A 20,883-nucleotide genomic window follows, 5' to 3' on the forward strand; every position below is an offset into this window, starting at 1 on the left:
GCCAATAGGCGGGTTGGAAATGGATTGGATGGATAAATGCCTATAGTTAAATAAACAAGAGTTTATACGGACATTGGTTACAACGAGGACAGACCATTCCCCGAACTTGTTAGTATATCGACAGCCAAAAGAATAGGCCAAGGTAAGCATTAGCATCCAAGAGAGAAAAGGTTTCCAAGGGAATCTGTAAGTCTTCACAAGGTCATTAGCCAACCTTAGGACAGATTAACCCTCTTCTGAAATTGGATGCGGCAAAATTTCGAGCCCAAACCCATGTACTTCACTCACCAACTGAAAATACACTACAGGTTGGAAGATTCCCGTAGTTGCCAGAATCTGGTGAGAGTGCACAGAAGCGGATATTTTAGGAACACTCTTAGCAGGGAATTGCTTAACAAGGTATGTGTGGATTTGAAATTCCAAGAAGATTCCAAAACCAGTTGGTTATCCTAGATAGATGATTCCCAGTACTTAGTGATTACCTGTTGCCCACAGAAGGTAACTTGGAATGTTTAGAATCCAACTGAAGTTTCTTGCTATATGACTAAGAATCTGACTGTTTTGGACAATGTTAGTAAAAGAACCAGAACAAGACAGAAAATTTGAATTTATCAAATCTTAATACAACAATTGTTTCCAAAAGTAATGAACTTACGAAATAACAAAGTAGAGACCTAGGCTAGAGCACAGTGCTTGCATCCTTCCCATGGAGGAAGTTCTGGTTTGTAGTGTTGTTTCCAAGTATCTGACCTACCTAAATCTAATAGCCGGTACATCCACAGTTATTAGTGAAAAGGAAAAGACATAAATCTATGCTTGTTCTTGTTCTCTAGTAAGCTATAATCACCATTAAGTTATCCTTATTCTTTAATCATTTATAAGCTCACAATTGCCCTGAATATCGAAAATGAAAAAAATGAATCACTTACTGGATAGAATCATATAGGACTGCAGTGCACCATCTCTGAACACATAAATTCAGCCTACTCTTCCTATTCGAAGATTTATTACACACTTTCTGGGAAAATTTTGCACCTAATTTATTAGAATGTAATGAATCTCCACATGGCAATAACAGAAGAAACAGATTTAAGGTGACTGTTCCTAAGAGCATCAACAGGAATATCTTTTGGGGAAAAGAATCCTTGTAATGTTGTTCTTTCATGAATTTCAACCAAAAGCAACAAGGACAGTGGTCAGGATTTTGGATTAAAAGATGAACAAAGAACTTTTCATCATCACTACATTCTCCTAAAAGCTTGGAAACCTTGTGTCCATCCTTTTATGAAGATCATTCAATTTCTGGTATTTGTTATTGAAATCTAATTTTCAAGCTATCCAAATGTGCGGTTCTGAACAACAAATTTACTAGGAACCATATATTTCAAGGATTCTTCACCTCTAAAAAACAATAACCATAATTACTGACCTTTATGCCCAACTCTATGTACTTACTCATGAATCCTCATCCACATTATGTCTGAATTTTCGGTCTATATGTTTCAGAAACACCCAAATACAACCAATGCACAACATCATAGCATAGCCCCCAGGTAAATGGCTCTCTATGCCCCCAGTCAACTGCACAATTACCTTCTCTATGAACATACATGACCTTGGCATCTCAAATAAAGTCACAAGACAACAGATTCCTTGCATGATATACCACATTTTGGCATGGCAGACAAAGACTTGTGTTAAAAAATCCAACATCTTGGACACCATATTCTACCCCAGACTTTAAAGTTAATTATGTCATCTTGCTCACCAATGATTCCAGACAACCAAAAGCAACGATAACATATGATTTCCAAAATGGTTTAGAATTTAGATTCAACCTACCAGTATTTCCTCCATCAGTGGTCATCATTGAACTAGCATTCCCAGACTGGCTTCATGGTGGCTAAACAGCTTACAAGTCCCTCATATGACAGCATGAAAGATTGCTATTTGTCTCCTGCTCTTGATAAAAGATCATTTCATTCTGATCCTTCCATAAACCCCAGAAAGAAAAAGCATCAAGGAAGCCAGTTCCTTCACTCAACTAAGGTGGAAGAGTAAAGCTCTTATTATAATAACAATGATGGAAATAATAAATCACTACGTGAATTGCATGAAGAAATTCTAGAAAGACCAAGGGTTCTGCAGGAAACACCTATTCAAGTCTACATACCAGCACATTAGCTCCAGCAAAAGGAAAAGGTTACAACCTAAATGAGGAAGATAAGAAGTATCTTATGTGTTTCAAGGGGTTATTCAGGGTATGATAGACATCATGCAATAGTCAAACAATCATAATACAAGATCAGACTGTGCTGGCATTTTGAACAGGATCAAGAATATATGCAATTAGAGAGGTAAGTAGAGAACTTGACTTCTGGCTTTCGCTTTCATTAAAAATCATAATTACCATGATGATGCGATTCGTGGTTGAGAAAGTGAAGTTGTCAATAACCACAATACCAGGGTGACAAAGTGCTCATCTCTAGCTAATTTAGGATTAAGGAAAGAAGTCTAACTTCATCCTGGCAATTTAAAAAAAAAAAAAAATGAAATCTAGAAAGTTAAGTCAGAGAAACCAACAAAATGATCTAGTAATCTTTAATTGATTGCCTCATGTTATGGCTAACAAATTAAGGATTAAAAAGGAAATGTTGGAATCATATGAGCAATGCTAAACTAACTCCAACCTCGCATCTACTATACCGACCATATCATCCCATACCGACCGTACCACACTAGTAAGGTACCACCGAGATTCAGTCTGATATATGAGCCGAACTGATCCGTATCATTTTGAACCCAGCAAAATCACCGGTAACGTCCCATATTAATTGGCTTTGAGTAGTACCATGAGTGACAATGAGAAAAAAAGTGTAGCAAGACTGTCTCGGTATGGAGTGTGTACCTTACCAACCGTATTGTACCAATCAAATCATAACAAGTTGCTAATGTGCCACGACAGCTCCCGGTACTGGTTTTACATGCCTTGAATCCAGATTTTCCAAGGTTTGCAACCGTAAAACTACTAATTATTGGGCACCTCACCATCCAATAACTGGTCGACTGCCTTGGACAACCATGAAACTGAAAGTGTTAGATTTCCATGGATGAAAGGAGAGAGAGTAAGAGAACCAGAGAAGAATAATGAGGGCATTGATGATCTCACCTAGAAAAGGAATAGAAAGTCATGTTAAGAGATGCAATACCAAAAGACTATAAATTATGGTTGCACTAAATGTAATGTACCAAGAAAGAAAAAGCTGGAGCTGGCCAAGACCCTTAAGAATCATGCAGAAGGCAGAAGTCTTGCGATAAGGCCTCATCATATGGTTGTGAATTAGTTGACCAGCATCTTCATTAGATGACTTAGTATTAGTAAGAGAGTAGGTGGATGGGTTTCAAGGGATTCTATTCTATCAGATCAATAATAACGGTTCTACTTTGACTCTCCCTCTAACATAGGGGCCTAAGGATAAAACATGAAAAAATAGATTTTTGGAGAGGGCTGAGTAGTCACAAGGGCTTTATGCAAGAACCTTGATGATTAAGAGTGGACTTTGATGTAACTAACTTTAACTCAAATTTACATACATACATATCTATGTACATACATAAAGCCAGGCTAGCACCAAATCGATTGAATTTAGACTCAGATCTAGTCAGATCAAAACTCTATAATAGGGGTCCTACATCAATGATCCAAATCGTTGGATGTGATCTACCACCTCAAAACTATTTGTATACAAAAAATCATATGATTTGAAGACCCTTAGCGTATGCATCAAGTAGTCAAAAATTAGACAGTCTGCATAAAATTAAATTTGATGTATTTTTTGATCACTTGATGCATAGACTAGGAGTCTTCAAATAATATGATATTTTATGTGCAAGTAATTTTGAGGGAGTTGATGTGATCCAACAACTTGGATCATCGGTGTAGGACCCCCATTGTCTAGTTCTGACCTAATCGGATCTGAGCCCAAATCCTGTCGACCTTACCCTAGTCTACCCCTATATACATATATATACACACACACACATATATATCAATGGCCCTAAAATAAGAGTGTGAAAGATTTTTCTTTATTTCTGAAATGAAATGAGTTGATTAATTCTTATTCATATGCAACAAGTTCACTCGGAGATTTTTAAGGAAAATTTGACGACAATAAGCATTGATGTGTTGTCCCAAGTGTGATAAGAGGTTCTTTCCAGACCTTCCTATCAAACTCCCACACTTTAGAAAAAAAAACATGCAGATCAAGAGCGATAACAACACAAGAGGACAAGGTGGCAATAACTAGGGCAATCAAGGAATGATGGATAGTGAGTGAAAAAAAGGACAACATTTGAAAGTATCTTGTAAAATTGTGTTTGCTTGGAATTCATAATACTTATCTAAAAGAGGAATGAATACAAAATGAGGGAGTCTCATGGATCAAAATGAAGGAGACCAATTGAAAACAAAGGTCTAGCATGATGGACCAAAGAAGGAATGAAGGTTCATATTTCATAGATGACAACCAACAAGAAAGGGTTAGTCATAAAGATTGTATTTCATCTAGAAGTTAAGAAGGCTGCTTGAACAGATAATTTATGTTGATCTCTTCCAAGACAACCCAACATCTTGAGAAAGATGGTAACTTTATGAAGATTAACAAACAAAAAAGTATTGGGAAAGTTATGATGCCCCATTTATTTCGTTCACCTAAAAGATGCCTCATATATCATAGAAAATAACTCACTTGTTAGGCTTAGGGAATTTGTTAGATGATCAAGATCATCACGAAGCTTGAGGGTAGAAAATAAGAAGCCACAAAACATCAATTTTAACCATTTGCCACAGAACAAAAAGCTGCACAAGAAATCCTCAGTTCATTTTTTAAACGTGCTCAGCTCTAAATATGCAATTAATTAATCAAGTGAAGATATTAGGTTCATGCAAAGCTAATAATATGTGACTAGAGACACAATATACCTCAAATGTTTATTAAACGGCTCCTCACTTGCTGTTTTGAAAATCTCAGCAATCTTATTATTATAGACAAAGTTGCAATTTAAAATATTAATAATTTTGAATATTGTGGAGTTTTAGGTTTATCTAAAAATTGCTTCTTAGGGTTACTCTAAGTATTATTGTAGCCCTTTTATAAGTAGGAAGCATTGGTTTCTAGTTGTTTTTGTTTAATTGATCTTTGGTATTTCTTCCTCTCTTTATAATTTTTCTCCAATATATTCTTTAATTCTCTTTCTCTTCTATTTTATTTTCCTAGAGTTTACCTTTGTGGATCCAAATCTTAATATATTCGTGTTAATTCTTCATTTATTTAAAAAAAATGTTCAAGTTAGCTTGTAACCACATTTTCTAATTTATTTATCCCATTAGAAACATAGAAAATAGAGAATCTATTTCAAAAAATAGGAAGCCCTTATAGCACTGACCTAGGCTTCTTTCATCTGAATCACAAAAATCTGTGCACAAACTCAAAAAATGTGCATGAGAAAATAGAACCTGAAATTTGACTCTTGAATTCTTAGAAACCCCTGCCTGCATCTTCTTAAGTCTAAATAATATATTCTACTAGCATAACCATCTAAATAATTTACTCTAATATCATAACCCAATCCAGGAAACTTAGAAAGGCTACACATCCTTTTCTTTTTCCCAAAACCCTAAGACTTACACAAATCTATCCCTTTTTCTTTTTGTTGTAGGAAGCCATTATAATCATTAAATTACTAAAAACTCACTAGATTCTTGACATTAATCTGACCTACACTGGCTAATATGACTTTGTGTGCCACTCCATGCTGCTGGGTGCCTTATAAGCCAGGATCAGCAATGGGTACAGGTGTGTACAAAAGTACTTTTTGAGCCTATTGGTACCTGCTGGTACAGAACCATGTTGGTTCAATTCGGTTAACATGGACCAATATCAACCAGCACCAGATCAAAATGCGCTCAAAGTTGTGCTGTTTTTCATCCCATTTTTTCACCAGAGAGGGAGATGAGGAGCTTCTTGGCCTTAGAGAGGAACAAACTCATGAAGAGGTGCCCAATCAAAGCGCCAGCAAAATCAACATCAAATCCCCCCCACCCCCCCTCCCCCCAGAAAAAAAAAAGGAAGAAGCTAGGAGATATGACCCAATAATAATCAACTTTCAACCCTGTTTCCTCTTTACCTTGTCAGCATATTAGATTCTAAATATTTTTGTGAAATGAGGTTAAATGCAAGTTTAGTTCGAAGATTCTAGTTCATTCACACTTGATCGTGCTTAAGCATGAATATAGGCTGGAAAGGAATGCTTTTGATAAGGATTGTGTTCCACCCAAAATAATCCCAAGAAACAGTACAAATCCAAAAATTAAAACCGAAAAAAATGACATATATTCGTATCAATTTCTGGATATACTGTTAAGTAGGTGAAGAAAAAAATTGGCATAAAACTGAATCTTCTGCAATTAACTTCTTAGTAAAAACCATCCAGAATTATGGAAAACATGTGTTTATCAGAATGCTTCTTGCCTTAAGTGATTTGGCATTACATCAAGAAAAGAGAGGTAGCCTTTAAGAAGGAATTTAGGGGCTTAAGGTACACAAGTACTATCAAGTTAACTATGTATGAGTTTGCAATTATAAAAGATAGTGACGAATATGAGATGATGGGCTCAAAAAGGCAAACAGGATGTAGCCAAGGAAACAGCTCCAGAGATTATACGGGGGTAAAGAGTTGAGTGTCACAGAAATTGGTGAATAGGTGCTGTGTACATATTTTTTGTTGTTGCAAATAGCCCTGCAATTACTAGATGCAGTTAGGGGGGTCTACGGTTTTGATCTTGCAGGTAGATTCTAAATATAAGCAATACTGTTCTTAGAATAGGTGTGGCTTGAGGTCTTTAAAATATCTTAGAGACACTTTTGATGTTTGACAGAGACTCTGTCCTAATGTAAGGAAAAGCAGTAGATTAGAAAATCCTCAAATTGAACTAGAGGCATGGTGTGGAAACTGATTAGAAATTTAACTCCATGAAGTATGTTGATACCTATTCTCTCATAAAAGAGAGGATCTTTCACAGTGAGAACCTTCTTGAAGCGATAATGCCAAAACAGGTATGAACTAAGCATCAGACAATGTCCATTCATCTTCAACTATCTTGCAAATTCACAAGGAATTTTTGGTGCCATTGCCTACCCAAAGGAAATACTGAGTAATACCAGCTGTTAACATTGAGAATTAGACCACTACTTGAATCATAGCATATGCTGCATAACGATATTTTGTGATTGTGAATAGTAGTCTAATCATGGACTCTCTCCCACAAAGGTACTGTTATTCTTCTGCAATAATTTCTGTATTTAAGAACATGCAAAGCACTACTATGCCGTACTGCACTTATATCAAAATATGCCATTCCTTCGAAGGTGAATTCTTTTTGAATTCATCAATAAGACATCTTGATTTAATCCAACAAATGCCTCACATAAAACATTATTGGAGCACAGTGATACTCTTTATTAGTAAAATCGACAAGAATGTAACATTACATATCCATCCAAGGACTTTTTATGTAGATAACATTTTAATCTTCAATGTAGTCCTCTCCCCAAAATCATACCAACATTCGAACAACAACAATGATATACTGGAAATCATCAGATAGAACACAAATGGAAGAAGAGGAGAAAAAGATACCAGTGGGACATCAGAACATCAGTGCTGCTGGTGCTTTGCTACGTTCTCCACATACCACTTGTAGGTATCAACAAGCCCATCCTTGAGCGAGATCTTCGCCTCCCACCCCATCCCTGCCAGCCTCGAGCTGTCCATGAGCTTCCTGGGGGTCCCGTCCGGCTTCGTGGCATCCCAGACCAGCTCCCCTTGGAACCCGACCACCTCCTTCACCATCTCCGCCAGCTCTTTGATGCTCACCTCCTTCCCACTGCCGACATTCACGTGTTCCAGGCCCGAGTAGCGATCCATCAAGAAGACAACAGCATCAGCAAGATCGTCGACGTGGAGAAACTCCCTGAGAGGGGATCCAGTGCCCCAGACGACGACCTCCTTGGCGCCGGAGATCTTGGCCTCATGGAAGCGGCGGATGAGGGCGGGAAGGACGTGGGAGTTCTCCGGGTGGAAGTTGTCGAAGGGGCCGTAGAGGTTGGTGGGCATGGCAGAGATGGCGTCCAGGCCGTGCTGGAGGCGGTAGGCCTGGCACATCTTGATGCCAGCTATCTTGGCGATTGCGTACCACTCATTGGTGGGCTCGAGGGGGCCGGAAAGGAGGGCGGACTCGGGGATGGGCTGGGGGGCGAGCTTGGGGTAGATACAGGAGGAGCCCAGGAAGAGGAGCTTGCGGACGGAGCCACACCGGAGGGCGGCGTCCACGACGTTGGTCTGGATCTGGAGGTTGACGGCGATGAAGTCGGCGGGGAAGGTGGAGTTGGCGTGGATGCCGCCGACCTTGGCGGCGGCGAGGATCACGTAGCGGGGATGCTCGGCGGCGAAGAAAGACTCGACGGCGGACTGGCGGGTGAGATCCAGCTCCGCATGGGTGCGAAGGAGGAGGTTGGTGAAGCCCAGGGAGACCAGCTTCCGGTGGACGGCGGAGCCGACGAGCCCGCGGTGGCCGGCGACGAACACCTTGGCGGTCTTGTCCGAGAGGAAGGAGCCCACTGTGGTGGTGGTCTCTAAGGAGAACAGAGAGAATGTGGTTGGGGTTAGGGTTAAAGGGGCGATGTAAGGGAAATCAAGAATTAGAAAAGATTATGGAGAGAGCGAGAGAGAATTACCTGCGTCGAGGCGTCCCATTCTTTTTCTCCTAAGGCTCTCTCTCGCTAAATGGAGGAGGAGAGTTTTGGAGCGAGGCCGCAGGGGAGTAGCGTGGGAATTGGGATGGGCGAAAGGAGAGGAGGAATTTAGTAGGAGAGCAAGAGGCTTCTGCGTACGGTTTAGGGCATTAGCACACTAGCACATAAGGCGGCATGTATTTGGTGACAGCATGTGCATGGCACGTGATGGAGGAATTTGTTTGACCCGTAAATCGTTCAATTAATTTTTTAAATCGAACTTCCTTAAAAGAAGGTAAGATCGTGCACTGCACGGTTGGAAACATTTCCGAAGTTCACTTGATATTTGGCCCCAATTTGTTTTTTCATCAGCTTGTTTGATGGAATGAAGGGAATGGGTGAGAATGGGGCATGATGAGATCAACTTGGAGTCTTAGTAACACTATGTAAGATTTTTTCCGCCTCTAGATCTGTGTGGTTCAACAGTTGGGTACGTGGCATGAATGGGTAAATAGTCCATGGAGTTAGACATCTTGGTCCCAAAATGCTAGAACGCTTTTATGGAACAAGAGAAATAGGCTAAGCAACCAGCCAGCCACAGTCCATGAAATTAGGTATCTTTGGCCCCAAAACGTTAGAACGTTTTTATGAAACAAGAGAAACAAGCTAAGCAACCCGCCAGCCACAGTCCATGAAATTAGGTATCTTTGGTCCCAAAACACTAGAATGCTTTTATGAAACAAGAGAAACAAGCTAAGCAACCAACCAGCCACAGTCCATGGAATTAGGTATCTTTGGTCCCAAAACGCTAGTATGGAACAAGAGAAACAAGTCAAGCAAGCAGCCAGCCTAGTAGATAAGTAACTTCCTTCTTAGCTTCTAGATTTATATACGATACATCCGGAATACTCTCTCCACCATGAAGCGATCCAATAACAACCCCATACGTGTCCATATTGAAGAGTGCCGGTATGACCACCAAACGGCTGCCATTTATACTTCTACTATTGTTTTGAAGAAGTTCTAGAATCTTTCGCCCGCTAGATGACAAACGGCTGGCGACTACTCCATTCATTGAGATTCATAATTTCAACAAATTCTGAAATATATAAGTCGTTATCTCCTAACAATTTAAACGCACTTCCGCAGCCCTCGAGGAGAAAAATAGCACATGTCCTCTTAGGCAATATGTATCAACCCTCATTTATAAAATCCAAACTCCCCAAGACCCTCCAGATAATGAAGACTTACTCAGCATGCCCTCCATCGAAGATGCATTCCACATGAACTTGATTTGTCTCTCCAACAGAGCTTTAAGCAACTCTGACTCCATCTGAACATTCTTCCACCTCATATGCCATTCATCAAACCGCCACACTTCATGTCAAATTCCATCCCACCTCATACTTGACTCCGGATCATCTTTATTTTTTTTTTTTTTTTGAGAACTTAGGCATCTTCTATTTGCTCCTACAAATAACTAACTTAGGCATCGGAGGGTCAACTGCCAGAAAACCCCTCCAATGCGAGGACTTCCTTGTCTTTGGTGGTTTTGCAAGACCTAACTTGCGAGATCGATCCGAGAATCCGATGCTAGTGCACGTGCCTCTCGAAGGTTTCAGAGACAACAACATCATCTCTCCCCAACTCCAGCTCAGCGGCCTTGCCCAGATCATCCTTCTGGTGGCAATAGATTAAGGCTAGAGGAAGGGCTTGACCCATATTCGAGGTCTCGAGTTTTTCTCCCTCTATTAGCCAAGTATAAGGGGGAAGCAAAACCATGGCAACACCCTCCGCCACTCTCCTAGAAGTATCAATGAAACTCGCTATCTCTGATGGGTCATCGAGATCCCGATATCTTAGAGGTGTGGACTCCCCTAGCCATCACCTTTAAGCAATTTTAGCAGCTCCTGCTGCAAGTCCAAGCACTTACCACCATGATGCAAGACTTGCAATAGTTGACCAGTAATGTGTCCTACACTGAGCGATCACCCGGTGCTGACATGCCAAGAGTTTTCTCCTTTTTCCATGAGTCTATGGTGGAGCGACCACTCTCGTCCCATGAGCCCAGAAGAAGTGCCCCAAGCTATCCAATCTACCCATCGGGGCCCCAAGCAAGTTTTGCTCCACCATCAATCTTGCCTCTCAGGTGGCGAGCAAGGTAAGGTGTGCGAACCTATTCTTCCTTCTCTTTCATCTTTTTTCCTTGCAAGGCTCATCTGTGAGTGGATCTACGAATCACCAACCCAAAAGGGAAACTAGTCGGTGCGATGAATTAGATTGAAAGATCCAAGAGATAGATTGCTACCTTAAAATTCTTCATCAGCATCAGCTAGCTCTAGGAGGATAGCCCCTATTTATGACTTGCCCTCCTTTTGTGGAGCAAATCATGAAGAAATCGATCCCCCATGTTTCAAAGCACTGTCTATGCGGGTCTATGAGGCACCACCGACCCTTATGTCACCTGGAGAGCTTCAAGGCCCTTATGATGATGCAAGAGACCTCAGACATACTATTGTGCAAGTCCTTCCCCACTACTCTTCAAGATGCCAATTGAGCCTGGTACACCCGACTCTAGTCAGACTCCATCCACTCCTTCAACAAGTTTAGTTGCCAATTCGCTGCTCAACTTTCGAGCAATCAGCAGCTAAGAAAGAGCACTGATGCCCTCTTCTCCATCAAACAGGAAGATAGAGAATCTTTTTGAAGCTACATGAGTTACTTTAAAATAGTCATATTAAAAGTTTACGACCCGGACCACTCAATTATGATATTAGCCCTCTAAAAAGATTGGAGGGAGGAATAGACCAGAAAAAAGAGCTCCCCCATGACTTCTTCGAACTCCTCATCTAGGCCAATAAATACATCGTTGGAGAGGAGGGAATGGCAAAGAAGTGAAGAGAGAAGTCAGATTAGAGGGCTAAGGACCACTCAGCTCTCTAGCCGAGAAGGTAGAATCCTGACGAGAAGCCACCCCATCTCTCTTGGAGCCTTTGATGATTCGAGGACTTCATGCCTTTGAACACATCTCGAAAGTAAATTCTAATGGAAATAAAGAACCAGAACATTCTACAATGGCTTGAGAAGATGAGCCAGCAAACTCAGTCTTGGTGTAACCATTCAAAGTATTGCCACTTTCACAAAGATCATGATCATGATACAAAAGATTGCTACCAACTCAAGATGGAGATAGAAGCCCTTATCTGATGAGACTACTTGTGAAACTTTGTCAATCGCCTGAAGGATGCGAAGGCCCCGAGTTGTGAGCCTCATCCTATGCATGTTCGAGCCTCCAGTCGACGATAGACCAATCGCCTGGGTCATCTATACCATCGCTGGTGGACTTATAGCTAGAGGTGAGAGCCCATCCACAAGAAAGGTCTATGCTCGTGTGGCCCAGGCTGGGGCCCTACATCAAAGTGATAGAAGTCGGATGATATCATCTCCTTCTCGGATGTTGATGCTGAAAGCATCTGACTCTTCATGATGATACTATAGTTGTTTTCATGATCACTACTAATCATGATATAAAAAGAATCCTACTAGATAATAGAAACCCTATAGATATCTTGTTCTATGATGTTTTTTATGAACCTACGTGTGAATTGACTCTGAAAGATCAACTCTCTCTTAGTTGATTTTTCGAGGGATTCTATCCCTATTGAATGTATTGTGATCTTGCCTGTGATTGTGGGCCAGGCTTCGAGGCAAGCCACTATCATGCTTGACTTTTTGGTTATGAAGGTTGTCTCGATTTACAATGCAATCATCAGAAGGCTTGGTCTGAACACTTTCCAAGCCATCATTTCGATGCACCACTTGCTAGTCAAGTTCCCCACCATCCAGTGTACAAGCAAATTTTAGGGTGATCAAGCTCTAGCTAGGCATTACTATGTCACCTTTCTCAAAGAAAATAAGTCCAAGAAAGCATTACCAATAGAAGGATTCGATGCCATCGATGGAGGAAAGCGACAACATGGGGAGTTGGTCGAGCAACTCATTTCAGTCCCCCTGTGCGAGTCGAAGCTAAGCAAGATTATTCAGGTTAGATTGCTGCAAGGTGAAGCCTCCCATGCTAAACATTTGAACTTCCTGTGAATCAATACCGATGCCTTCGCATGGTCAGTCAAGGACATGCCTAAGGTCAACATCAAGATCATGGTGCACCATCTACACATCGACCTATCGCATCAGCCCGTGCTGCAGAAGAAGCGAAGCTTCACTTCCAAGCACCAACAAGCTATCAAGTAGGAGGTGGATAAGCTCTTGATAGCTAGTTTCATTCACAAAATGAACTATCCTAAATGGCTGATGAACGTGGTCCTCATCAAGAAGGCAAATGGCAAGTAGCGGATATGTTTAAACTTCAATGATTTAAATAAAACTTGTCCAAAAGATAGTTTTTCTCTATCCAGGATAGATCAACTCATCGACACCACTATGAGGTACCAGATGCTCAACTTTATAGATGTCTTCTCTAGATATAATCAAATCTAAATGATGCCTATGGATAAGAAAAAGACATCCTTCATCACAGATCGAGGACTATACTACTACAAAGTTATATCTTTTGGTTTAAAAAATGCTAGCACGACCTATCAATGCCTCATCAACAAGATCTTTAAAGATTAGATTGACCACAATGTAGAGATCAACATGGAGAACATGCTGATAAAGTTATCAGATGGAGCAGCACATTTCAGACTTTAAAAAAATCTTTCAAATCCTAAGAAGGCATTGAATGAAGCTCAATCTGACAAAGTGTACCTTTGGGATAGTCTCGAATAATTTTTTTAATTTTATGGTTATCCATCATGAAATCAAAGTGAACCCAGAGAAGATCCGAGCCATCATGGAGATATCATCACCAAAGATCCAGAAGAAAGTGTAGTGCCTCATAGAACGAGTGGCTGCACTAAATGGGTTTGTGGTTAGGTTGGCAGAAAAAGTGTCTTCCTTTCTTCAAGGCCCTAAAGCAAATCAAGGATTTTCAGTGGATGGCAGAGTGCTAGGCCACTTTTGATCAACTTTAGGAGTATCTTGCCTCGGCCCTGCTCATGACCAAACCTCTCGATGGAGAGATGCTATATCTATACCTCACCATTTCCTCTATGGTCATTAGCTTGGTCCTTGTCAGAGATGAAGAGGGAGTATAGAAGCCTCTCTATACATGAGCAGGGTGCTAAGAGACATAGATATCAGATACGCTAATGTGAAGAAGATTATCTATGCCTTAGTGATCTCGGCTCGAAGACTCCAACCTATTCTTAGGCACACTCCATCATCGCATTGATTGATCAACCCCCAAGGCAAGTCCTACAGAAGCTCGACGTCTTAGGAAGATAGACCAAGTGGGCCATGGAGCTCGGGGAGTTTGATATTTATTATGAAACTCGATCATTCATTAAGGCCCAAACATTGAATGATTTTCTCGTAGACTATCTACTATCCAAAAAGATCGAGCCCCAATTGGAACCTCCTACCTCAATGCTTGTGGTCTCGTGGATCTTGTACATTGACAGATCATCCAACGACATATGTGTTGTGGTCGGGTGAGTCCTCATCAGCCTGGATGGCATCATGGTGAAGCAAGCTCTCTACTTCAACTTCAAAATCTCAAAAAATGAGGTAGAGTATGAAGCACTCCCGACCGGATTGAGACTCACTTGGAAGCTCGATGTCCCACACCTACAAGCCTTCAGTGATTTTCAACTGATGGTTGGCCAAGTTCGTAGAGAATATGAGACTAAGGTATGTCCATGGAGAAAAAACGTGTAGAATGTGCGAGAAATCATCTCCTCTGATAAATTTAAGATTTTATAGATACCAAGGATGAAAAATATCTAGACAAATCTGCTATCAAAACTGGCAACCTCAAAGTATGCCAATCTTCAGAAGCCCACGCACTTGGAGATCCTCAAAAAATTTAGCATCGAAGATGAACCAACTCAAGTAATGAAGGTAGACCATGAGCCCTGCTAGATGTATCCACTAATCAGGTACTTGCAAAAAGGGTCACTACTAGAAGATCGAGCCAAAGCTCGAAGGATTCGAGTCAAGTCTGTGTGGTACGTGGTGACCAAGGGAAGGCTCTACAAGAGATCCCACTTGATGTCCCTCATTCACTACCTTAAACCTTCTAAGGTAGAGTATGCCTTGAGAGATCCAAGAGGGCATCCATGGCAATCACCTGGGGGGCAGGGCCCTAGCCTACAAAGTCCTTTGGTACGATACTACTATCCGAGCATCCATGAAGTTGCTATCGAGTTTGTAAAGCACTACGATCATACTTGTGATACTCGAGCATTCAACACATGCCAGTGGCTCCCCTCTCTTCAATCGACTCTCCTTGGCCATTCGCTTGGTGGAGGACGGACATTCTTGACCCATTCTCATAGGCCACTGGACAAAGAAAGTTTTTGATAATGATGATCGACTACTTTATCAAGTGGGTCAAAGCTGAACTACTCATTCGAATCATTGAGAAGAATGCCCATGATTCATCTGGAGAAATATTATCTGCCCTTCGGTCTATCTTAAATCATCATAACCAATAATGGCCAATAGTTCGATAATGCCTCCTTCCATCAGTTCTATCAAAACTCCACATCAACCATTGCTTCACCTTCATCAGGCACCTCCAAACTAATGGAGATGCTAAAGTGACCAACTGGATCATCCTTCAAGATCTAAAGATCTAGCTAGATAAGGCCAAGGGACTCTAGGTAGATGAACAGTACAGTATTTTTCGGGCCTACCACACTATGCATCGGCTTTCGATAGGTACAACACCATTCAACCTTGCTTTTGAAATCAAGGCGGTCATCCCTATAGAGATAGACCTATCCTCGTTCAACTTTCGATGCATAGAGAAATTCAATAGATTTGTGAGCAAACTTGGATCTTCTGGAGGAGGTCCAGGAAAAGAAATGGATTCGAATGGCAGCATATCGATAACATGTCGCGCACTACTATAACTCTAAAAAAAAAATATTTCCGACCTGCAGATTGGGTGCTCAGGAGGATAGAAGTCAGCCAACCCAATGAACAAGGAAAGCTTTTATCTAACTGGAAAGGACCATATCATGTTACCAAAGCAACACGAATCGAAACCTATCATCTGGAGTAGTTAGATGGGACATCTCTACCCTGATCTTGGAATTCTATCAATCTCTAACCTTAGTACTAGTAAAGAATGTTTTGTAAAGTTAAGTCTGCAATAAAACTCTAATTTTTCTATATCAAAGAGAAATATTGTTAAGTTGAGCAGACTGAAGCAGTGAAGCCTCAGGTTAGGCCATCACACTTCTTAGAAGTCTTGGGTAAGCTAACACACCCCAGGAGTCACCACATTCAAAAATCTTAGCTGTCTCACCTTTAAAGATAGAAGACTCTGAGCTTTGGATAAGAGTAAGCCCATGTTGGCTGAAGAATCTCAAGAGAAATTCTCAAAAAATTTTGCATCCCAAGTCAGGCCATCGTACCTCTTAGAAGCCTTGGATGAGCTAACACACCACATGCTCGGTCACCATGCCTAAAAGTCTCATGTGTCTCACCTTCAAAGATAGAAAGCTCTAAGCTTGGGGTAAGAGTAAGACCATGTGCACCGAAGAACCTCGAGAAAGTCCCGAATGAGCAGTATACCCTAGGCTAGGCCACCATACTTTTCTCCTTCGAGCACAAGTACCTCTCAAAGTTCGAAGTAAAGGACAACTAAGCCTCCAAAAGATCTTCTTCCCGAGCCTTCTTAAGCTCCTTGCCAATTCAAGAAGGATGAGCCCTCAGAAGAAGCTTGCTGAAGCAGAAGAATAGAAGCCTGAGGGAGATAACCCCTTGGATACAACACCATGGAAGCACTCATCCATGACAAAGTAGAAAAAAATCGAAGCAAAGCTTTCTTTACTTCTCTGAAGCTCAAATTTACAGGACTCCAACTTGAAGACTCAAGTATAGGATGCATAGACTTGAAGCACAAGGATGCTAGGGAGGAGAACCCCCATACCTAACTTTGAAGAGACATCCCGATCGAGCTAAGCTAAGGGCTTTTGGAGATGGAGCGAAGTGTTACAAGACTTGCCTATCCCTAGGTCATTCCTTGATAGAAAGACCGAGGAAGATATCTCGAGAGCCTGAGGAGGATGTCAGGTAGGTAGAAGGTGAGGCCAACACTAGCACTAGACTGAGATCAATCTCAGATAAAGCTCTCCTACCTTCCTCAAACTTCTTACATCAGATAAACCTCGTGAGGAAGGTCTCTCGGCATGATGCTAATAGCTCCATGCAGTAAACCTCGCCTTCTTTGAAGGACTTCATGCCCTTAATAACAGCCTCCATCAGATGATGTTCTATACTGGTGACCTTCTCTACCAGTTTGGACTGTGCCTCACTCGCTTGGGTTGCCTCATCGTTGGTCTGGTGCATAGCCTCCTCGGCCTTTGCCAGCTGATCCCATAGGTTTGCACAACCTCGGCCTCACTCCCTTAGAGTTGAGTAACTCTTATCTTGCAAGAATTCTCAGCCTCCTCTAGAGATGCCTGAGCTACTTTCAGGGTGGCCTCGACAGCGTCAGCTCGAGACTTCTCCACGGCCAACCGCTCCTCCATCCATGTTGAGGAAGAACATAGGTCCTCCTCGACTTTGTTCTGTCCCTCCTCGACCTTGTTCTAACCCTCCTTAGCCATCATAAGATGTTGGGAAGACTGATGAGCCTCTTCTCCTAGGTGTTGGGCCACAGAAATAGGCCACATAATGCAAGAGCTCCCTATGAGCTGGCGAGTTAGAGGAAGACAAACCCAAAAAAGCTAAGATCAAGGCTCATACCTCGACAAGACATCCCTGAGAGAGCACGCTAAGAGCCTCTCCCCATTGGAAGAAGATACCAACTCAGCCAATAGCCTCGAGTAAGCTTCGACGATCGACACCAGACCATGGGTAGAAGACTAAGGAATGATTGAAAGAGCCAAAGCATCCCCTCCTAGGTCACCCCCAATGGAAGCCGCACTGGATGTGGCATCTGTGATAACTCCGAATGCTAGGATCGCATGCTTCTTCTTCAACTGCCTCTCATTCCACCTGCTCTCATCCTCGAGTGCTTCAAACTCGACAGTTGTCAGTTCGATTGCTTCTAGCTCGGTAACCTCAGGAATAGCAAACCTTAATCCTGATAGTCGCAGCATCGACTGCAATAGTCTTAGGATAAAGAGATAAGACAAGTCTCTTCCTCTTATTTTTTTTCTTACTTTTCTTCCTAGAAGGATCAGTGCTCACAAGTTCCTCTTAGGAAAAGGCTAACCCTGCGTGAACATAGCAAAGTTAATGTGCCTTGTTTCATAGCTCAACAAAACAACCAGTACCAAAACTCACCCATTGGTGCTGGATCAATGGAATACAACTTTCTCAAAAGATCCTCATGAAGAAGCTTGGGATATAGTGGCACTTTAAGCCACTTTAGCTCTTGCACTACTGACTTCTCGATCGAGAAAGATCCAACAGTGTGGATTTCATCGGCATAGCCCACTCGATTGGAAATCCCCATGGGGTTGAAGATGATGCGAAGAACAAATCGATTCTTCCAATCATGGATGAAGGATCGGAAGGAAAATTGATGACACCCTTCTGGGAGGAAGCATACCACCAACCCTTGCTTCAAGGATACGCCTTCATCTGAATGAGTGCTCGCAATATCTTTGCCTGGAGAGGTGCCCCTCGGCATAGAAGAAAGTAGAAAAATCTAACTATATCCGCCAAACATTAGGGACAAGTTGGGCAAGATAGAGTCGATACCATCCAAGCAGTTCGACAAAGATGTCTAGAAGCAGAAGCCTAAGGCCAGCTCTCATAGCCTCCTTCTATATAGCTATCCGATTCCCTTGATAAGATGTGACCTTATTCGATAGATTGGGCACTTCCAAGACTACACCATCAGAAATCTCATAGTCCATCCATATTCACTTGAGGTCATCATTTTCTAGAACCATCTTCATGGTATCGGGAGTCTAATAGACCCTATGCACCTCCATGGTAGAACCTGGGGAGGCCAAGGTAGGGGACTCTAGATCAACAGGCTCCAATTTTAATGACTTTTCTAAAGGAGAAGCTACAAGATGAATATCAAAAAAAAACAAAAGCAACAAGACCTACCAGTAAGATAGAGGAAGCGAATGAAAGTAGTGGCAGCGACAACACTTCACCTTAAATCTACAAGCAAAAGATAAAATGAGCAGCACACTTTTCTACCATCCCCTTCTTATGGAGCTGCACATTGATAGAGATGGACTAGACAAGTAGATCAATCAGTCTACATGTATCAGCGCATCGCTGGACATTAAAATACTATTCGGATCAATGCTGTTGAAACATCCAATCACTGCACTAGAAATCCACACATTATGATGCCCCTCTGAGGAAAAGAGGTGAGTGCGCACCCTCCATAAATGAGCATCCAATCAACTCTCCAGATCATGCCCCTTGAAGGATGGCCTCAATGGTGCAAGATGTCATAACTATTCATTTTGTTGGAATTTCATGTCGGGGCATGCATGTGTGTTTCAACTTTTTTTTCTAAACAACACAGCAAAAAAAAAGATTAAAATATCTTTTAATCTTAATCATACATATATAAAAATATAGAATACAAGGATCTACTTCATATGCTGAAATTGAACTCATGTTGAATTTTATGCTAAAATTAAATATATGATCAAATCACTACCTGTTTCGTAATTTCTTTCTTTGAATCTAGATTTGAAAGAGAGGAGGTTCTCCCTTAGCCACGTAAGTGCCTGGTCTCTATGAGAATCTACTCAGGATCAGTTTAGAACAGCTCTCTTTAGTGTTGATCTTTCTTCTTTAAGAACGATCACCCTGTAAATTCGAATGAAGTCTGGATCACAATCATCTCTTTGATCTTTTTTTTCTTTTCTTCTCTTACTCTTCTTTCCTTGATTATGCAGTAATCAAAGTCTGAAAACTAGCAAGCAAGAGGTGGGATGCCCAACTTCCTTGGGGCGTGAAGATGGCGGATGCCCAACTTGATTGGGCGTTGGATCCAAAAGGGAGAAGAGAGGGAGGTGTGAGGGGACACTTAGAAGGCATGGGGCTATTGAAAATCAGATATTAGGAGCCTTAAAGAAGGTCCCTTTAAATAGATAAAAGATTTAAATCCTATTCAAAATCAAATAGTTTTTTAATACAAGTCCTACTTGTATTAAAAATCTTTATTCTCTTAATTATTTGACCCCTTTTAAGAGATTCATTAAGCACCAACTATTGAAACATTTGCACCCACTTTCTCACATGCCACATGGCACTTAGGAGATGCCCCAAGCTGGTCCCACATGTCCTCTTTTAACTGGGCACACCCAACTTGATCAAATCAAGTGGCGCTCCATGCAAACAATCAAGGTAATTGTTTAAGGGTTTGAACCCTTAATGCATTTGAACCAAAATCTTAGGCACCCAATAATTAGAGCCCAATGAATCTAATTCATTTAGATTATTAGTAAATAATTAACTTAAATTAATCATATCAAATAAATAATTCAAATATAAAGAAAAAATTAGATCCAACAATATGCTAGGAAGGTTATACTGAACTCAATAGGATTTTTTTAAATCCAATTGAGACTTCATAAGCTCAATTACTTATTCCAGATCTAATCTTTTTGTTGTATGACCCCATAAGTTCAATTCTATCAGATAGTGAGATATACCATAATCTCTATCATAATATCATTGAAATTCTTTTTAATAGATCAGAATAATTTCATTCTAACTCATCAAGGATTGTCAAACCTGAGCAACCTTAGTGAGCTCTCACAATCCACTAATGACACCTAGCAGTATGAAATGGCATCCCAGTAGAATCGAAAAGAATTCTCAAGGTATAGTTCACATGTGATTCAATCCCTCTATCGTGAGTTCCGACTAAATGACAGGTCATGGATAAATCATTAAACCTCATCATCAGTCATACGATAGATTCGATTAGTACAAGTCCAATTATAATCCTCATGAAAATTCTTTTATATCCATCATACTGCTGTTGCCACAGACTCTCAACTTAGCTTTTTAAATCTTATAGGACTACTTC

General features: G+C 41.1%; 1 protein-coding gene across 4 annotated transcripts; it reads right to left on the reverse strand.

The window, feature by feature from the left end:
- Nucleotides 1-1,777: 1,777 nt before the first annotated feature.
- LOC105031979 (probable GDP-L-fucose synthase 1) lies at nucleotides 1,778-8,980 on the reverse strand. 4 transcript variants are annotated; one of them, XM_019846136.3, is made up of 3 exons: nucleotides 8,796-8,980; nucleotides 7,699-8,693; nucleotides 1,778-1,990 (listed from the first exon to the last, which is right to left on the reverse strand). In XM_019846136.3, the coding sequence occupies exons 1-2, from the start codon at nucleotides 8,812-8,814 to the stop codon at nucleotides 7,717-7,719; spliced, it is 996 nt and encodes a 331-aa protein (XP_019701695.1). In that variant the 5' UTR covers nucleotides 8,815-8,980; the 3' UTR covers nucleotides 1,778-1,990; nucleotides 7,699-7,716. The 4 variants fall into 4 exon arrangements, with proteins under 4 accessions (XP_019701695.1, XP_073112877.1, XP_073112873.1 ...); XM_073256776.1 differs by lacking the exon at nucleotides 1,778-1,990 and adding an exon at nucleotides 2,812-3,066; XM_073256772.1 differs by lacking the exon at nucleotides 1,778-1,990 and adding an exon at nucleotides 2,812-3,169.
- Between the last annotated feature and the right edge of the window lie 11,903 nt (nucleotides 8,981-20,883).

The sequence above is a fragment of the Elaeis guineensis genome, chromosome 1 (genome assembly GCF_000442705.2).
Source record: "Elaeis guineensis isolate ETL-2024a chromosome 1, EG11, whole genome shotgun sequence".
Lineage (NCBI taxonomy): Eukaryota > Viridiplantae > Streptophyta > Magnoliopsida > Arecales > Arecaceae > Elaeis > Elaeis guineensis.